General features: G+C 54.6%; 1 protein-coding gene across 12 annotated transcripts in view; it reads left to right on the top strand.

Annotated features, from left to right (window-relative positions):
- Positions 1-19,903, top strand: part of MICAL3 (microtubule associated monooxygenase, calponin and LIM domain containing 3) — a 225,285-nt gene that overhangs the window by 183,658 nt on the left and 21,724 nt on the right. For 8 of the 12 annotated variants that reach the window (XM_032753933.2, XM_032753937.2, XM_032753942.2 and 5 more), the window contains 8 exons: positions 2,625-2,762; positions 3,891-3,953; positions 7,400-7,513; positions 8,278-8,418; positions 8,937-9,019; positions 11,520-13,338; positions 13,860-13,954; positions 19,582-19,692. In XM_032753933.2, coding sequence (XP_032609824.1) covers positions 2,625-2,762; positions 3,891-3,953; positions 7,400-7,513; positions 8,278-8,418; positions 8,937-9,019; positions 11,520-13,338; positions 13,860-13,954; positions 19,582-19,692 — 2,564 coding nt within the window. The remainder of the gene's footprint in view (positions 1-2,624; positions 2,763-3,890; positions 3,954-7,399; positions 7,514-8,277; positions 8,419-8,936; positions 9,020-11,519; positions 13,339-13,859; positions 13,955-19,581; positions 19,693-19,903) is intronic. The other 4 variants (XM_032140059.2, XM_032753940.2, XM_032753938.2 and 1 more) reach the window with 2 other exon arrangements.

Raw genomic sequence — 19,903 nt, 5'->3', positions numbered from 1 at the left:
CCTAACGTCAAGACCAAACCTGTAGGAAAAGAGCTTTAACTACACAAACACATACTGACAAATTCAGCCAAACTCCGAGAGTCCTGGACCGGAGCCTGTGTCCCTAGCCCAGGTGTGTGTCGGGCAGCCGACGGTGCCTGTGCAGGCAGTGGCTGGACACCACTGCTCCCTTCCCTTCCCTCCCTGCCTGATCCCGCTGTGGGATTCCTGATGCTGTGTGGGTTTCTGGCTCCCCCTGCCGTAGAAGGGGAGTACTGCCCCGGGACACAGAACTGCAAGGCCAGTGGCGCCAGGTACCTCCCACAGGAAGAAGATTTGAGGACATTTAAAGGTACCCACTTTGCCCCGTGCCCACCTTCTACCCCAGCTCCCTGGCAGCCATCCAAAATTTGCCTCCAAGAGTATGTCTCACAGACAAAGGTCTGTGTTTTATGGAACTGTGCTGATGGGCTCTGCACACATCTCGCTGGGCTACTCTCCGTGGTCCCAGCCTGCCCAGACAGTCAGGCGCAAATTAGCATGTGAGTCAGAAGAGGTTCTGGAGGAAGTTGGAGAAGGCTCCAGAAGTGGCCTCATGGAATACGGCCCCATCTATGCCCCATATGTTTTGCTGCAAGCTCATCTCCATCCAAGACTTGACTGCTTCTCTGATGCAGGAAACGTATCACCAGCGCAGGTGCCTTTAATGTCTCTCTGAGAAAGGAGGAAATGCTGGCTTGTGCTGTCGATAAGTCCCCAAGGCTGCATGTATTAGCAGGAAGCACAGCAGGACTCTGAGAGAAGAGTGCCTCTCTTCTCTTTGTTGCTGAGAAGGTAGAGAGAGGCCCTGCACTCTTTGACCTACCTTCTTCAGTCCTGTGACATCCAGGCTGTTAGGTGACTCTGCTGTGACTCAGTCCCACCCAGCACCGTAAAGAAAGGCAAATTAATGGCCGGGTGCGGTGGCTCATGCCTGTAATCCTAGCACTTTGGGAGGCCGAGGAGTGTGGATCACCTGAGATCGGGAGTTTGAGACCAGTCTGACCAACACAGAGAAACCCCATCTCTACCAAAAAATACAAAAAATTAGTCGGGCATGGTCGCACATGCCTGTAATCCCAGATACTTGGGAGGCTGAGGCAGGAGAATTGCTTGAACCTGGGAGGCAGAGGTTGCAGTGAGCCGAGATCGTACCATTGCACTCTAGCCTGGGCAACAAGAGCGACACTTTGTCTCAAAAAAAAAAACGTAAATTGGCCTCAGAAAAAGTCCACAAATCTATAGAGACCAGCAACATCTGTAGAGACCAGCAACTCCAAGGGGCTAATACCCCACATACAGCTTGCAGGGCCAGCAACAAATCTAGAGAGACTAGCAGCTCCGACAACGGGCTGATACCCCACATACGGCAGAGCACAGGGCCAGCATCACACTTGGGTGGTCTTGCTGGTCCTTTCTGCCCATTTCACATTCCCTGTTGCTTGAAGAGGCTGTCATAGTGACTGAAGCCAAGGCCAGATTGTCTGGTTAGACTCAGAGGAGGCATGTCACCCATTCCCAGTTGGAAGCTGGCTCCTGGCAGGAGCACGAATCCTTCAGATCGGGTGACACCTGCTCTTATTGCCTGAACAGCCACCTTCCCTTCCCAGTTGCTAGCTGTCCCTTTATCTTAACCCAACTGTGTGGCACGGTCCAAGCACTAAGTACAGGGATCCCACAGGCAGGGATCCCACAGGCAGGGATCCGGAGGGGCCACTGGTGAGTTTCCGTGTAGCTGAGAAACCAGGCCTTGTTTCCAGAGGTGATAAGCAGGGCACCACATGGAGTTCTCAGGTGAGGGCTTTGACCTCAGAGAGCTGTTGGTCTCGTTCTCGCCTGTGAACTTCCAAGGGTTTGGAAATGTACATGAAAGAGCTCTGCTTCCCTCCCAGCCATCGCCTCCCCTGACTCTACCCTCCGCTGGGATCCGTGTCCTTGCCTCGGACCCAGCATGCATCATGAGGCCCACTAAGGGACGGGGACTTTTTCTCTCCAGCAGCAGCTCCAGCTGCAGAAGATGCAAACCAAAGTGCCAGCAAAGTCTATCTCTGTCCTGTGTGAGCTGGCCGGCTGGCGGCAGAATGACACAATCTCTTCCCACCTCTCTCGTCACCTGGCCATCAGCTGGGCGAGTGGTGGTGGGCACCTTGCTGTGTGACCAGCAGAGAGGCAGGATAGTGCATTCCTGGGGTCTCACACTGTGCTAGGGACAAAGCAGGTCCTTGTGACCCCTTGGGGCTGGGCCTGCAGAAGCAGGCTGGAATCTGCTCTTTTTCCATCTTGGTGCATGGGCCCGCTGAATGCAGCTTAGGATGAAAGGAGCCTCAGAAAGGAATGTGTGATTCTCTTCACTGAATTTAATGGTACACATATGGCGGAAATGACCGAGTCACACTGAATGAGCAGAAGGACCGTGCGTGTGTGTCTGCGTGTCCGTGCGTCTGTGTGTGTGTATACGTGTGCATACATGTTCTTGATTTTTACTTCTTTCTGATTCATACTGACCCTGGCCAATGCTGTAACTTCTCTTTCTGTTTCCTTTCCCATGCTATTTCATCCCCTCCTCCCCCACCTCATTTCTCCACCCCTTGACCCTGGGACACTAGCTGGGAACCAGAGGCTCCAGCAGGTCATGCACGCAGCGGATCCTCTGGAGATCCAGGCTGACGTGCACTGGACTCATATCCGTGAGAGAGAGGAGGAAGAGAGGATGGCGCCGGCCTCTGAGTCCTCTGCTTCCAGAGGTAAACACTCCCAGCCCCAGGCCACAGCGTGCCCCGAGCACCACCCGGCTGCTGCCTCTGTCACCACAGGGGGCCTTTCTGTCAGGGCAGAGCCGCCCGAGAGGTCACACACGGGAGCCAGGCGCATCACGCTTTGCTGCTGTCAGTTGTGACACCTGTACTTTTCACCTGAGGATATGTAAAGTTCTCTGTGGATTAAGAGGTTGTGGACTCTTTCTCCATTGATGCAAAATGGTAAAATGAACCTGGTCTCGGGTAAACCAAGAATTTTCTGTCTTTCTCTCATGTTTCTGGTCACCGCTGCTCTTTCCTCACTTTGTAAAACGTTCTGGTACTTTCCTCAGAGTGTGACTGGACATGAATATGTGTTGGCAGGAAGGGGGCAGGAGGGGCATGTTTGGAAGTGAAATGAAGTCTTGGGAAGAGATTTCTATCTGCGAGGCCTCCACAGTAGCACCGTCTCCAGCCCCAGGCTTTAGGTGGGACGGTCTATGTCACACAGTGGGATGAAGATGCACCTTATTCTGGCTTTTTTTAATAAAGGAATAGCAATAAGAGAAGAACCGTGGAGACTGCTGAGGGACATGGTGGCCACTGTGCCATCTTCCCCAGCATGCCATCTTCCAAATACCCACCCTTGGTGTCACCTCTGCTGTCACTCCTGTGTGTGCACATTTTCATTCAGCGCCGGTCACAGGCCACACCCCCTGCCAGGCTCTGAGCATACAAAAGGGGCATTTCCTGCCATCATGAAACAGCATCTAATAAGACGTTTGTTCCTCCCTGGCCCCAAATCTTCACCTATAGGCAAGACCAACCTCCGTTTCCGGCTTGTGGCGGCACCATGAGCACCTGCAGCACTGGGCTGGCCTGTGAGCTGGGGACCGCTCTGCAGCCCTGGGCCTGCGGCAGCCCTACCTTAGGTTTTCCCTCTTCTCTTCTCATCCTGATTCTCTGTCACACAGGTTAACAACAGGGCTGGCACCCGTTGTTGGTGCCGGACAGGCCTCTGTCCTGAACGCCTTCTCAGTTTCTTTCTGTTTCGGGTTTTAAGGATGACCTTGGCTCTCCTCATTGGGAACGCATATTGCTGTGTAACTTTGTATTTGTCGTCTGTTTTAAATTCAGTGCCCGACCTTCCCTCCATACGCCGCGCGGCAGTGCAGGCCTGGCTGGAGACGGTCTCCGGAGGTAGTCTGGTGATGTTCACTCTCTCCCCACTCACCATAACCTCTCTCTAGGCGGCTCTGCTGGTACCTTAACACTAGACTCCTGGGCCTGCTGCAAGTGCATGCCAGGGCGGCGGAGGCGGGTGGGGGCACCTGCATGCCTTGCCAGACAGCCCGCCCTTGCATGGATCAGACGCACACCCCCTCCTTCAGGGCAGCTCAGAGGGAAACGTGAGGGCAGGCAGGACAGACACAGGGCAGGTTTTTATTGATAGAGTCGGGTAAAAAGTCCAGAGCCAAAGGAACGTTTTTGGCACTGAGAGTTTTAAAGTGTGCTGAGAATGAGGTGGATACCGATTGAGTGTGAAAGGGGAGGAATCAGAAGATATTCCACAAGCCTACCAAGCTGTCAGAGAAGGAGGCCGTCAAAACCAGGGGGTTTATGGGAGGATGACGGTGGAGAAGGAAGAGCAGAGGATGGGCGGGTGCCATTCAGCAGAAGGTGGGGACAGGCTGGGTGTGACCAGGGGTGACACCAGCCAAATCCAGCCCGAGCTGCAGGCGTCTCTTCAAGTACAAGAGATCGTTGAGCAGCCTGAGTTGTCCTTCCTACATGTTTCTGGAAGTGTGTGCTTCTCACCGAGGGGCTCCTGGCATTTGGGGCAGGACAGCTTTTTCCCTCGCAGAAGGTTTAACATTCTCGGCCTCCGCCCTTGGAATGTCCGTGCAGCCTCCACCACCCATGAAGACACCAAAAATCCCTCCATGAGTTGTCAGACACTGCCGGAGGAAGGGCAGTGTTACCCCCAACAGCACCACTGTCCTAGTGGTCACTTCTGGGATGCGGACATGGGAGCTCGTGGGGCTTCAGCAGCCTCTCCCTGTGTCCTCCCGGCAGTGGGAGAAACAGGCGCACACAGCCGCAGGGGAGGGCCACTGCTCTTTGCGCAGAGACGGCCGGCTCCTCTTCTAGGTAGTGTGGGTCCCTAGGGCGGTGGGGCAAGAGCCTCCCAGCTGGAGACTGAAGGAAACCAAGAGCTGAGCGGGTCAGTGGCTCCTGGCTTTCATAGCGTGTGGCTCATCAACCTGCGTGGCAGCTTCTAGCACCCTGCTCTCCGTCTTAACCTGAATTTCACCCCCAGATCCACCCCTCAAGCTGTGTCTCTTTCAACACTGCTGCTGCTGCGTTGATATTTCTCACCTGTTTATTTTTTTTATCTATGTGACGATTGTTCCTTTCAAGGTACTGCCAAGGAGTGTAGACTTCTCACCCGCCTGACTCTACCACAGGCATTTCTTAGTAGAAAGAGCCGTGTGAACGACCAAGGCACCAGGGCGGGATCAGGCTAACCCAGGGTGCCCTGGGCTGTGCCCGGCTGGGAGGCCTGTGTGGGTCTCCTTGGTGCTAGCCTCCGGTTCCCTCGCCAGCAAGAGTGTAGAGTTGCCATCTTGATCCCTGGGCACCCAGATTCACCCCAACAAATCTGTCAGGCACAGTGGCCCTCTCCATGGGATGGGCCAGGTTCTGTTCCACACGGAGCTTTTGTTCCTGCTTTTCAGAATTGGTGTAGTGCAGCCATGAATTCTTTTGTCTTTGCCTCAGAAGTCCCACTCCCTGGTGTTTGATGAACTGTCTTCCTTGAGTGGCCAAAAGCAATGTTCTCACACCGAGGTTTTAACCAATAGAAATACTTGAGGCATCTCCCCCCTGCTTCCCCCAGCAGGTGCCGTTGCTGTAGGATAACATTTGGCACGGCCAGCTCCGTGGGCCGCTCTGGTATCTCAGGGAGGCTCATGGCCCTAACTGTCAGCTAGTCTGGGAACCCGCCCATCTCTCCCTGTGACGTGGGCCGTCTGTTTCCTTCCAAACCTGTTTCATACAGTTCTTCAGACACTAGATTTGAACCGTCATCTTACAAACTGTGCATAAAAGATAAACATAAGCTTAAGGAATTATTAGCGAAACAAAAAATCATATAACTGCCACCCTGGTCAAGAGATAAAACGTTACCAGCATCTTCTAAGTGCCTGGCCTGGGAAGAGAAGATGTTACTTCCGAGGCTGCGCCCTCCCATTTCCACACAGCTTTTTAAGAAATCCACCTAACCGGGCGCCGTCAGTTCCCCACTCCCCAGCCTGGGCTTTGATCCGTGCAGACTCTTGTATGTGGACAGCAGAGCATAACTCCTTTCTCCTGAAATTGAAACCCTTAGGGGTAATTTGAGGGTGGCTGGGCTTGAACCCTAGGAGAGCCCGCAGACCCCCGGCCAGTGGTCCTGTGGGTCTCAGGTGGTGCAGGTCTCACAGTGTCCTCAGAGCAGAGCGTGCCGCCCTCTTCCTGCTGGTGCAAGTTTGGAGTGTGGGAGGTGGGGACAGGCTGTGTGCGTGCTTAGGGGTCGGCTCCTGGGGAGGGGAAGTTGTCGAGGGCTTTGCCTCATTTTGTAGCCCTGAAGGGCCACTTGGAGTCCAGAGGATGAACTTTACATACCTTCAGCCCCCAATGCCCTCCCAAAGTATTAGTATTGCTCTAAATTATCGCAAGGGAAGCTCATCTGGTGCCCCTGCATGCGGCGCTGTGGACAACCCCTCAGCTGACTGGACCTCGGCCTTCTCGCTAAAGAAACAGTCCCTCTAATTATATTGCAGGCTGAGTGTTTCTTACCCAAAATGTTTGAGACCAGAGGTGTTTTGGATTTCGAATTTTTTTCAGATGTTGTAATCTCTGCATATACATAATGAGAGATCTTGGGGATGGGACACGAGTCGAAACACGAAATGTATTTATGTGTCATATACACCTTGTACACGTAGCCTAAAGATAATTTTATATAATATTTTTAATAATTTTATGCATGAAACAAAATTTTGGGTGTAACTGTCACCACATGAGGTCTGCTGTGGAATTTTCCACTTGGCCTCTTGTCAGTGCTCAGAAAATTTCAGATTTTGGAGCATTTTGGATCTTGGATTTTTGGATTCAGGATGCTCAGCCTGCATTATGAGGGTTGAATGACCCATGGTGTGTGAGGCAGTCAGCACACGGCCAGGCTTTGGCAGATGCTGCTGGGCCGAGGCCCAGAGAAGCAGCATTTCGCCTTCCACCCTCCTCCAACTGAGGTTCCTACAGCAACCTTTGGGGGAAGAGGAACAATGCCCCCACCTTCAGCCGCTCTTCTCTTCCCACTTGGCCCCTAGCATTGAGAAATGCCCACCTCCTGTGTTTGGGGGCCCCAGGCCCCCCCAGCACCCATGCTGTGTGTGGAGAACTGCCCGCCTCCTGTGTTTGGGTGCCCCGGGCCCCCCCAGCACCCATGCTACGTGTAGAGAGCCCCCTGGGCCTGGCAGCATCTCCCCTCTCCTGGGGCCTGCATGGCACCGCCCTGAGAAAGGCAGTACCTCTCGCCCCCATGAAGATGCAGCCTGTCTGTCCTCCTTTTCTTCCTTCCTTTGAACCTTTCTGCTTTGCAGCCCCATTGGATGAGAATGACCTAGAGGAAGATGTGGACTCGGAACCAGCCGAGATAGAAGGGGAGGCAGCAGAGGATGGGGACCCAGGGGACACTGGTGCTGAGCTGGATGATGGTAGGGGTCCGCCCTCCCCGCCCTGTGGTGGGAGCTCAGGGAAGATGAAGGCAATATGCTTTCCAGCAAAATCAAGCTCAGTGAGGCCGCCATTGGGCCTCCTGGTTCCTTCTTGGCTGGAATGCATCTCATTCCACCCAACCGCCACCTACCCACGAGCACCAGGCGACTTGGCCTGCAGTCCTCCAGCTGCAGCTGGGTGCCTGAGCCAACCTGTGGCTTTATATAAGGCCTTTAATTCTGCTGACTGGCTCCCAAAGCTAGATACCTGGAGATGTGTTCTGCATCGCAGTCTGATTGTGGGGGGCTGAGGGGGTCAGGGACGAGGCTGGGAAGAATGAGAAGAACCCAAGCTTGTGAGGGGGCGCAGGCCTCAGCTGTGGAGTTGGGGTGGCAGTCAGGGCTACTGAGAGGAGGAGGTGCATAGAAGTGGGCCTGTGAGGCCAGGCCTGCCCTCCACAGGCACACCCTGTCTTTCTCTGTCATAGCCCATCATGTGTGACTGTTGCTGTATTTTAAAAGAAACAGAGCCCCACAGGCTTTGACGCGGCCCTGCGTTGCAAAGGCAGGAGGGTGCTCTTGGCCGGGCCCCTCAGGAGCGTGGGTGGTCTGGTAGGCAGGTCTCTCCCTGCATAAGAAGGGCCTCCTGGCCTGCACCTGAGCAGTTGTGTTGCAAATGAGCAAGTGGCGCGGCTGCTCTCAGGTGGAAGAGTAGTTGGCCTCACTTAGGGTGTGCACCCGCTTCTACCCCTTCCCTCTGCCAGATCAGCACTGGTCTGACAGCCCGTCGGATGCTGACAGAGAGCTGCATTTGCCACGCCCAGCTGAGGGGGAAGCAGAGCCGGAGCGGAGGGTATCGGAAGATGAGGAGAAGCTGCCCACCTCACCGAAGCACCAAGAGAGAGGTGAGCCTGTCGTTGATGGGAGAAACAACTTCAGAATTCCTATGAGGGCCATGTGCACACAAGAGTGGCTCAGGGGCCAGGAGCTTCAGAGCAGAGCCATGGTGCACGCCGGCCTCTGAGGTGCGGGCAGCTCCCTGCCTTTTCCTCCTCTGTCCGCCCTCCCTGTGCCACAGGCTGCTGCAGTTGCTTTGGCCAAAGGCCCTTTCCTTGCATAGTTTGGGTGTGGGAGAAGGTAGAAAGTTTGTCCTGAAGCTCTGTGTGCAGAGCCTGCACGTGGAGGAAGCCCACGCTCTGACCTGGTGTTGACAGGAGCACCTGCAGAGAGTGCCGGGCAGCCCTGGGAAGGCGGCTCCAGGACCCTGGCCTCTGAGAGAACCTGTGCTTTCCAGAAGAACTGGGAGCAGACTCAGCGACTCGCCCTCCACCCTCCCCTCCATCCTCTGGGGCTGGCTGATAGAGGTGCCCTCCTGGCACATGGGGGGCTTCCTCTTGTAAGTCCCTGTGTTCATTCTTTTCAGGTCCCTCCCAAGCCACCAGCCCCATCCGGTCTCCCCAGGAATCAGCTCTTCTGTTCACTCCAGTCCACAGCCCCTCAACAGAGGTAAGGGTTTGGGGCTCGCTATGGGGTACAGAGAACTAATGGGACCCCAAGGACACATATTAACTTCTCTGTTTCAGGGCCCATGGTGTGGGTCCCGCCAAGACTGGGGCTAACATAGCCTGCTGGCCTCCTCATTCTGAGGAAGACTGAAAACTATCATCCTCCTTGTATTAAGTGGAGCTGTTGATAACAGGAGTGGCCTTGGAGTTCTAGCTCAGTACTCTTGGGGATGAGGCCGTCTGGGTGGCACCTACTAACTCTGCCCCACTCTGATCCCAAACCTGAGTCGTCTACCCCGTGTCACTGTGTTAGGTCCACATACCACACACCATATGTTTAATTTAAACAAATTTATTAAAAATAAATAATTTGTTTGTTTGTTTGTTTTTTTGAGACGGAGTCTCGCTTTATCACCCAGGCTGGAGTGCAATGGTGCGATCTCGGCTCACTGCAAACTCCGCCTCCCAGGTTCACGCCATTCTCCTGCCTCAGCCTCCCAAGTAGCTGGGACTACAGGCACCCGCCACCACGCCTGGCTAATTTTTTGTATTTTTAGTAGAGACAGGGTTTCACCGTGTTAACCAGGATGGTCTCGATCTCCTGACCTCGTGATCTGCCCACCTCGGCCTCCCAAAGTGCTGGGATTACAGGCGTGAGCCACCGTGCCCAGCCTAAAAATAAATAATTTATTATATTTAATAAATGTATAATAAACAGGTGTATTAAAATTGTTTATAAATTATAAATAAGTTTATTTAAATTTGTTAGAACAAATTTATTTTTTATAAATTTATAATATATTAAAAATAAATAATTATAGTTTTTTTGATAAGTGGTATAAAACATTTGATATTTTATTAAAAATAAATTTGCTTAAATTAAAGCAATAATATTGATGGGATGATTGGTTTGATATGACAAATGCATTTTTAACATTATGTTAAAATAAATGTATAACTGTTGAAATTTACAACATCTGGCCAGGCGCAGTGGCTCACGCCTGTAATCTCAGCACTTTGGGAGGCCAAGGCGGGTGGATCACGAGGTCAGGAGATCGAGACCATCCTGGTTAACACAGTGATACCCCGTCTCTACTAACAATACAAAAAATTAGCCGGGCATGGTGGCGGGCTCCTGTAGTCCCAGCTACTCGGGAGGCTGAGGCAGGAGAATGGCGTGAACCCAGGAGGTGGAGCTTGCAGTGAGCCGAGATCGCGCCACTGCACTCCAGCCTGGGCGACAGAGCGAGACTCCATCTCCAAAAATAAGAAATTTACAACATCCATGCAGACAGCCTGTGGTGTATGAACCACATGGGGAATGCAGCGAAGCCAACTGTGACAGCAGGTCCTGTGGAACATGGTTTGGGAAATACTGTCTGCAGGCCAGATCAGGGAGAAAGTTGGAATACAAGGCCTGTATCTGCTTGATACAGTCTTTGGGATTCTAGGAAGCATGGAACTATTCAGTGATTTTTTTTTTTTTTTTGAGACAGGATCTCACTCTGTTGCCCAGGCTGGCATGTGCAACAGTGCAGTGGCATGATCATGGCTCACTGCAACCTCCAACTCCTGGGCTCAAGCGATCCTCCTGCCTCAGCCTCCCAAAGTGCTGGGATTACAGCATGAGCCACTGCGCCTAGCCTGTTCACTGATTGGATTTTTTTTTTTTTTTTTTTTTTTTTTTTGAGATGGAGTCTCGCTCTGTCGCCCAGGCTAGGGTGCAGTGGCGCGATCTTGGCTCACTGCAAGCTCCACCTCCCGGGTTCTCGCCATTCTTCTGCCTCAGCCTCCCAAGTAGCTGGGACTATAGGCACCCACCACCACACCTGGCTAATTTTGTTTTTGTATTTTTAGTAGAGATGGGGTTTCACCGTGTTAGCCAGGATGACCTCGATCTCCTGACCTCGTGATCTGCCCACCTCGGCCTCCCAAAGTGCTGGGATTACAGGCATGAGCCACTGCGCTCAGCCGTCTATGAAATGGGGAGGCTTTGTTTGAGACTCTTGGATGGGGTGATATAAGGGCTGGTGCAGGAATCTCTGCACATCTTTGAGCTTCCTGGGGAGGACAATTTGATCATAATGCACCGGGATAAATAGCTATGGTAAGTCTTCTTACAGTCCTGGCCCCTCTGTATGTACATCAGGGATCTTGGCACTCTGGGGCCTCCTGGAGGGTGAGAACTGCATTCATGCATGTTCTTTTGGCCAGTGTTCCTGTGAGTGGACAAAGAATATAGGATGTATTTGAGATGAACCAAATCCTGAAAACCCAGGTTGTCCAAACTAAGCAGAGTGGTTCTAAGGTTCTAAACACTGAACACCTGGAGCAGACAGTGGAAAGGGTTCTCCTGGAGCTGTTCTAATAACAGCTGGAAGGACGGGGAAGTCCTGCAGCGGGCGCAGGTGCAGGCACTTTGAGTGAGAAAGCTCCCCGAGGATGCTGCTGGCCGTGAAAGCCCGCACCTTCTCAGCGGCTTCTGTCTTCCTTCCCTGTAGGGCCCCCAACTCCCACCTGTCCCTGCCGCCACCCAGGAGAAATCACTGGAGGAGCGCCTTTTCCCTGAGCCTTTGCTCCCCAAAGAGAAGCCCAAAGCTGATGCCCCCTCGGATCTGAAAGCTGTGCACTCTCCCATCCGATCTCAGCCAGTGGCCCTGCCAGAAGCTAGGACTCCTGTCTCACCAGGGAGCCCGCAGCCCCGGCCACCCGTGGCAGCCTCCACGCCCCCACCCAGCCCACTCCCCATCTGCTCCCAGCCCCAGCCTTCCACCGAGGCCACTGTCCCGTCCCCTACCCAGTCCCCCATACGCTTCCAGCCTGCCCCGGCCAAAACATCCACCCCACTGGCCCCTCTCCCTGTCCAAAGCCAAAGTGACACCAAGGACAGGCTGGGCAGCCCCCTTGCTGTGGACGAGGCCCTCAGACGGAGCGACCTGGTGGAGGAGTTCTGGATGAAGAGTGCGGAGATCCGCCGCAGTCTCGGGCTCACACCTGTGGACCGCAGCAAGGGGCCCGAGCCCAGCTTCCCCACGCCTGCCTTCAGGCCAGTGTCCCTCAAATCCTATTCCGTTGAAAAGTCCCCCCAGGATGAGGGACTCCACCTTCTCAAGCCTCTGTCCGTCCCCAAAAGGCTGGGCCTGCCAAAGCCGGAGGGCGAGCCGTTGTCCCTGCCAACCCCCCGGTCCCCGTCCGACAGAGAGCTACGCAGCGCCCAGGAGGAGCGCAGGGAGCTGTCCAGCAGCTCTGGCCTGGGCCTGCACGGGAGCTCCTCCAACATGAAGACACTGGGCAGCCAGAGCTTCAACACCTCGGACTCCGCCATGCTCACGCCCCCCTCCAGCCCGCCCCCGCCACCGCCCCCGGGCGAGGAGCCCGCCAGTTTGCGGAGGAAGCTCAGGGAGGCCGAGCCTACTGCCTCGGTGGTCCCGCCGCCCTTGCCCGTCACCTGGATGCGGCCCCCCCGGGAGCCTGCTCAGCCCGCCAGAGAGGAGGTGCGGAAGTCTTTTGTGGAGAGCGTGGAGGAGATCCCCTTCGCTGACGACGTGGAGGACACCTACGACGACAAGACTGAGGACTCAAGCCTGCAGGAGAAATTCTTCACGCCCCCGTCCTGCTGGCCGCGCCCCGAGAAGCCTCCCCACCCGCCCCTGGCCAAGGAGAACGGGAGGCTGCCTGCTCTGGAGGGGACGCTGCAGCCACAGAAGAGGGGGCTGCCCTTGGTCTCCGCGGAAGCCAAGGAGTTGGCCGAGGAGCGCATGCGAGCCAGGGAGAAGTCCGTGAAGAGCCAGGCGCTGCGGGATGCCATGGCCAGGCAGCTGAGCAGGATGCAGCAGATGGAGCTGGCCTCAGGCGCCCCCAGGCCCCGCAAGGCGTCCTCAGCACCCTCCCAGGGCAAGGAGCGCCGGCCCGACTCCCCCACACGCCCCACTCTCAGGGGCTCCGAGGAGCCCACCCTGAAGCATGAAGCCACCAGCGAGGAGGTCCTCTCCCCGCCGTCGGACTCGGGGGGCCCAGATGGCTCTTTCACTTCATCCGAGGGCTCCAGCGGGAAGAGCAAGAAAAGGTCGTCACTCTTCTCCCCACGCAGAAACAAGAAGGAGAAGAAGTCCAAAGGCGAGGGCCGGCCCCCGGAGAAGCCCAGTTCCAACCTCCCGGAGGAAGCCGCCACCAAACCCAAGTCCCTGTGGAAGTCCGTCTTCTCCGGGTACAAGAAGGACAAGAAGAAGAAGGCCGACGACAAGTCCTGCCCCAGCACCCCCTCCAGCGGGGCCACGGTGGACTCCGGCAAGCACAGGGCGCTTCCCGTCGTAAGGGCAGGTGCGTCAGCAGCCGGGTCCGCATGCAGGCGGAGCGGGAGGGGTGCGGGAGGGGTTCAGGTCACTGGGGCTCTCAGGATCCATACTCACACGCTGCTCCCTGAGGGTTCTCAGGAGCCGTGCTGACCTGGAGAAGGGACCGAACCATGGGTTCACAGGGCATAGCCAGCTTAGTAACAGAATTCTCAAAGCCAGCTTGAAACCGGACCAGGAAGACTGGAGGTTTGTGCCCTTCCTAAAGTCAGACGACCCGGAGGGGTCACTCATGCACAGGGCAGAGGGCAGTGCTACCAGGAGGGGCTGGGCAGGCCCAGGTGCCACCCGCTTGGCGTCAGCTCTGCCCTGCCCAGGCAAAGGTTGGTGTCCCAGCTCCTGGCTCCCCAGGATGGGGGATGGATCCCTTAAACTAAAATGAATCCAGCCCCCACCCGGCCTCCTCGGCTGTACATGGGAGCGTAGAAGCGGGAGAGAGCCACGCCTGCTGTCTGGCGTCATCCTCACGTGGCCTCCCTCTCTCCACAGAGCTGCAGCTCCGGCGCCAGCTGAGCTTCTCCGAGGACTCAGACCTCTCCAGCGACGATGTCCTTGAGAAGTCCTCACAGAAGTCCCGGCGAGAGGTGGGTAGTCAGGCAGGGGGGCTTCACAGGGCCTGGGGCCCTGTCTGTTCACTATTGGGCTTTGGTAGGGTAGAGGAGAGGGAAAGCAAACCTGAAGCCAGGGATGGACAGCTAGTGGCGCATAGCCAGCTGACTGCTGACCCAGCCCTATGCACTGAGGCGGTCATGCTGGGCTTTCTACCTGGGAGCTGGGGCCATTGGCATCCACAGCAAGGGCTCCTGATTTCTTGTCAAGAAGAGAAGACTGGAGCCATTGCTGCGTCACGCTCCCCTTCCCTGGAGGAGGCAGCCTGGCATTGTCTGCTTCTTCATAGGTGATCCCGCAGGGAGCAGCCCGCCAGCCCCAGGGCCTGGAGAACACTGCGCAGTCCAGGGCTGCTGGCAGGAGCTGGGACCTCAGGCACTGAGCATTGTGCCTGGTCCTGCCCGTTTGGTGGGTTTGATAGTTAGGGAGGGTTTGTCGTCTTAAAGGACTGGTCCGGGAACTGACCTGCAGGGCTGCTAGGTCTGACTCAGCCCCTCACTTTCCAGAGCCCACGACTTTGGGTGGATCCAGTGAAGGGGGAGGGAGAGGAATCAGCACACTCTAACAGGCACCTGTCAGCATACAGGGTGGGCGGAGCTCTGCGGAGCATCACGTCACCCCACCTCCACTGTCCAGCCCTGGGGCTTGTGCTCCTCCTCCTGGCTGGGGGCAGCCCGGCTGTCTCCTGCTTCCTGCCTCCCTTTTGCGTGAAAAGCTTCCCCAGAACGTAGCATGCCTTCATTGCAAGGCTTCTGGGGCTTGGACTTGAGTCTGCCCTCTCCTGCCATCCAATAGCCCAGTCAGGGTGGGCCATGGTGCGCCTGAGCCCGTCATGTGCCCATTCGGTGAAGATGGCTCCTGCAGCCTGACCCAGTTCCTCTTTAAATAACTCAGCAAACCGGATGCTTTATTTCTCATCCCCTCCCTGGTGCATTCGTTTCCCTTGGCCTTTCCAGCTCTTTGGCCCCTCTCCTAGAAGACTCTAGAGAGCCAGGCCTCTCCTCCTGCTCCACCCTCTACAGAGCCAGGCTTCCTTGTGCCCCAACCAGGCAAGCAACTGAGTTAGGGTTGGGATCTGCACCTTCTCAGGGACCAGGAGAGTGTGCCTTCGTCAAGGCTCCCTGTCAAGCTTTCCCAGTTGCGCTGGGGCTGAGCTGAGAATTCCCCTGGGTTTCTATGTGGGTCCCTAAACACATCCCAATACTGGTGACAGGTGCTGCTTTAGGGGATCAGCAAAGAATGGAGAATGTGGTCCCAAGGTCACTGCCTCAGTGGTGACAGTGTGGACATTCAACCTATTGTGTCAGCTTGGCCACCCACCTCCCTCACGTTGCTGTGGTGGGCAGTGTGCCCACTGCTTTTCCATCTGTGAAGCACCTACTGCCTGGGTTGGCTGTGCCAAGGCTGCTACTTGGTGAGCCTCCCCAGGGCCCAGCAGATACGAGGAGCAAGGGAGGAACAGGAACAGGACCCCAGGAACAAGCCATGGACACCAATCATAGAACCCTAGAGCCAGAGGGTGGCCTCTAAGGCCTCACGCTCCAGGGGCACCCACAGAGGCAAAGCCATTTGCTAGAGGTCACATACGGAATACTAAAGCCAAAGCCAAGCCTGGGGGACAGACAGGCTAGTGGATAGCCGACCTAGAGGACGGCTGAGGACCGAGGAGACGGTCGAGCTAGGGGATGGATGACCTAGGGGACGGCCAACCTAGGAGACAGATGACATGGGAGACAGCCGAGCCACAGGCAGCCGACCTGACTTCCGCATGGTGTGGAGTCAGCTTGAGCGAGAGCTGGGTGCTGTGCCTTTTCAAGACACGGATGCTAAAGAGGAAAACAAACCAAACAAAAACAGCCATAAAGGACATTTTGGGAACAATTAAATTCAGCTGAGGACTGGATGATAGTATAAATGTGTAATGTTATCAAATTGTTAAGTTCCTTGCAAGTGATAAAGGCACTGTTGATGTACTTTTATGTAGGAAAGTTATATAGGAAAACGTCTGAGTTCTTAGGAAGTCCATCCTAAAATGTTTAGGGACGAAGCATCGTGGTGTCTACCAATGATTCATTACAAAAGGTCATATAAAAGATGACATATAGATGAAGCATGTGGCAAAATGGTAACCTTTGGCAGACACGGGTGAGAGGCATCTGGATGTTCATTGTCTTCCTCTTTCAACTTTCCTGTGGGCTTAAGCCTTTCAAAATAAGTGTGGGGAACAGGGGCTCTGAAGTGAGGATGGGGTTTGACCCGCCTCGGAAGGAGGAAGCCACTTCTGCCAGACCAGGATCCCGGAGCCACTCCAGCAGCACAGACGCCTCCTCCCGCCTCACAGCATCTGTGAAACAAGAGCCTGGGTTTTGTTTTGTTAGAAACTTTTAAACCAGTCAAAATACTTATTTTTTATTTAAAATGTTTGTTATAGAAAATTTAGGATAATTCAGACTTTTAAAAAGTCACCTGTAGCCCGACCTACAAGAGAGAACTTGCGTTTACCTCTTTTCCAATTGCTCCCATTTGACTTTAAATACAAGCAACACAGCTGCCTCTTGAGCCCTGCGGCCCACCAGGGTGTGGCCTGGGCACCCTGCCACCCCGCATCCAGATTCACAGCAGAACGTCGGCTCCTGTGGCTGGCCACCATCTCAGGCACACAGGGACGGGTGGTGACTTCGCCCCTCCCAGCCCGGAAAACGGGTAGATTGTGGGAAGGCAGCCACTGCCCCCCATTACTGTTGACATCAGCCATAGGTGAAGATGTTAGTGCTGTTCCTTAGGGTGTGGTCCATAGTTCCTGTGGGCTTTTTGCAAGCCGCTTCGGGAAATCATCTGTCTCTCTCTTTTTCTGAACCGGCTTGTTCTCATAACAACATTTTCTTGCTCTGATGTGTGGGAGAGGTGGGTCCCCCTGAGGCAGGCGGGACACAGGTGCTCAAAGTCAAAGGAGGCAAATTTATTCTTCCCTCGCCTACAGGCTTGGGAAGCACAGCTCCGCACAAGGCCACCCCACAGATGGGATGAACAGAGCAGCAGGGAGCGCAGCTGGGGTTGCAGCTGGCCTGGAAGTCTCAGGACTTCCCTGTCTTGTGTGCCACCACACACCCTGGTTTCCTTAGTGCCTTTCAGCCGTTTAATGTGGCTGGTGAGACCACAAGAGCAGATGTGACTCACCGTGACCCTCACAGCGGCTCTGCGCAAGGTGTGATGGAATGAGAAGAGGCTCCTGCTGCTGTCTGACGTGCTTTTGGTGAACAGCAGTTACTGATGCTAGTTCAATTCCCTTTACCGGGCACAATCAAGAAATGGCAGCTGGGTGGCACACAGGGACACTGCCAGCGGAGGGCCTTGCGGGAGAGATGGTCGGTTTCCTTCCCAGTTTTGCTGCGTCTGTCTGTCTCTGAGAGCAGGACCCCCTTTCCTCCCGCCCCCCATTTCCACTCCCCCGGAGCATTCAGCAGGAAGAAGTGGGTTGAATTTCCACAAGCACATGGTCACCCAAGGAGAAAAGCATCTAGAATCACATATTTTAATGGCTTTAACTTTACACAAGGGACACTGAGATGAGGCGAGTTTTGGGGGTGGCGAGGAACAAGCTGTTTCTTCCCAGTAAAAGAGTGAACCCCGGCCGTACTCAAAACCGGGTCCACTCAGACGCCGCCACTAGGATCTTCACACCCAGATTCCTACCTAGGCAGTACTGTGTGACTTTGTGAAAAATAATCTCGTGTTTTAAGTCTTGTGTGTTTGTTTTCAACTTCTAACTTATTTTGCTCCATTTCTGTGTTCTTAATTTTTAATTTGTTAATCATTATTATTATTACTATTCTGTTTTGTTTTCTGATGCCATCCGCTTAAAAGTCGATTTATGTACCACACGCCTTGGCATTCAGGAGATCATGTGCATCAAAGGTAGTGTCTCGTTCCCGTCAGCTGGTCACCGTTGCATGCATGTCTGTGATTAACCACCCGGCGCCGGCCCTGGCCCTCCAGCCACATCCTCACTAACTGTGTTTGTGCGTGCATGGGGCTGTGGCACACACTGGCAGCAGTACTTCCGTTAGCCACGTCATGAGCGGGAAGGATGAGACACCTGCTCCTCACCGGCTGGAATGCATGTGGTCATTTTGCTCCAGGTTCCTCGGGTTGGGACAGAGCTGCCACTGTGGGGCTGGGCACCCCAGAGAGGGGCAGTTCAGCAGCCCTCAGCTCTGATCAGCAAGGTGCAGCACTGAAACACCACTGATGACCCTTAGGGACTGCCTGTTGAGGGGACCCTCTGTCATTTGAGCTCTTCGAGTGAAGGTTATGAGTATAGACCCCAAGTCATGTTTGTCTTCTTTGAAGTCTATGAAAGTTTTCTTGTTGGCCAGGTATGGTGGCTCACACCTGTAATCCCAGCATTTTGGGAGGCTGAAGTGGGAGAATCACTTAAGCCCAGGAGTTTGAGACTAGCTTGGGCAATATAACGAGATCCCGTCTCTACAAAAAAAAATTGATTTAATTGTCCAGGCGAGGTGGCACACGCCTATAGTCCTGACTACTCGGGAGGCTGAGGCAGGAGGGTCACTTGAGTCCAAGAGTTTGAAGCTGCAGTGAGCCATGATCGCATCATTGCACCCCAGCCTGGGTGACAATGAGACCCTCTCTCAAAAAAAAGTCTTTCATGTAGTCTCCTTGTTTCATTTTCTTAGAGGCAATAAAGAGGGTCTTATGAATAAAGGCAAATCCCTAACCTTTACCCCTCTGGTTGCCCACGGTTTGTTCAAAGCATCTGATGCTCCCTTGAGCCCTTGGCACCCACGTAGGCAGGGGGCTGTGGCTGTCCAGTCCGTGGACTTGCACTGGATTGGGCCATTGCCTCCTCTGTTCTCGATGGCGCTAGGCGCAACAGCCCTGGCCAGGCCACAACCTCTCTTCTTTCCAGCGGCCAGCGGCTGCCTCTGTAGACCCCAGAGTCGGTCCAGGTTCACCTCCACAATTCCTTCTTCAGACTGTACTTGACTTAAAAGAGAAACATCCCTGTTCTCTCTACTTGGGTGTCATTTCTTGGAAGACTCTCATGGATACTGCTCTTCTGAAGAAAGTGGCCTTTGATGCCAAACAGGAAAATAAAAGGATCCCGATTTCTCTCTTTGCTTCCCCTGTAAGCCTCCTAGAAGCAGGAGGCTTGGTGAAACAGCCTACCAATGTTTTTACTCCCACAAAGTTTTAAAAAGACCAGACATCCTTATTTGGGAAGCAGGTGATCTCAATGATAAAGGAGTGTGTGTCCCTTTATTGTTTTAACTGCCTAACAGTCGGTCCCCACTCAGCCTCCTGTCCCTGTGCAGAGGTGGGGAAATGTCTCACTCTGTGGATCTTAGGTGTGCCTGTGGCACTGAGGGCTGCTGCAGGCTGGGGACTCTGCAGACCTCATGCCTTCTGCCTATCAGCACCCCTGTCCTGCTAGCACTGTACAGAGGACAGCTTGTCCTGTCTGCCCGAGTACCAGCTCCGACATGGGGGACAGACCTCTCCAGTCCCCTGCTGGCTGCTGCCCACCCCTGTCCCAGGCCTCCGTGCACCTGACTGAGGAAATTTCTCTTGTTCTCTCCAGCCAAGAACCTACACAGAGGAGGAACTGAATGCCAAGCTGACCCGGCGTGTGCAGAAGGCAGCTCGGAGACAGGCCAAGCAGGAGGAGCTTAAGCGGCTGCATCGAGCCCAGGTAAAACCATGGAGGATGGGACCAGGGCACATGCGTGGGAGGGTTGGGCAGCATCTCCCTATCCACCCAGCTGCTCCCTGCCACACAAGCACAGTGCAGAGCAGAGCAGAGGTACACGGGCCTCCCTGCCATCCAGGTCACCTTTGGCTTGTGCAGCCACAGAGGCCCTGCCTTGGTGGAGCTGTCAGTCAAAAGGGAAGAGCAGGCTGGG

Source organism: Hylobates moloch, unplaced genomic scaffold, assembly GCF_009828535.3.
Source record: "Hylobates moloch isolate HMO894 unplaced genomic scaffold, HMol_V3 SCAFFOLD_19, whole genome shotgun sequence".
Lineage (NCBI taxonomy): Eukaryota > Metazoa > Chordata > Mammalia > Primates > Hylobatidae > Hylobates > Hylobates moloch.
This window is presented reverse-complemented; position numbering and strand designations above follow the sequence as displayed.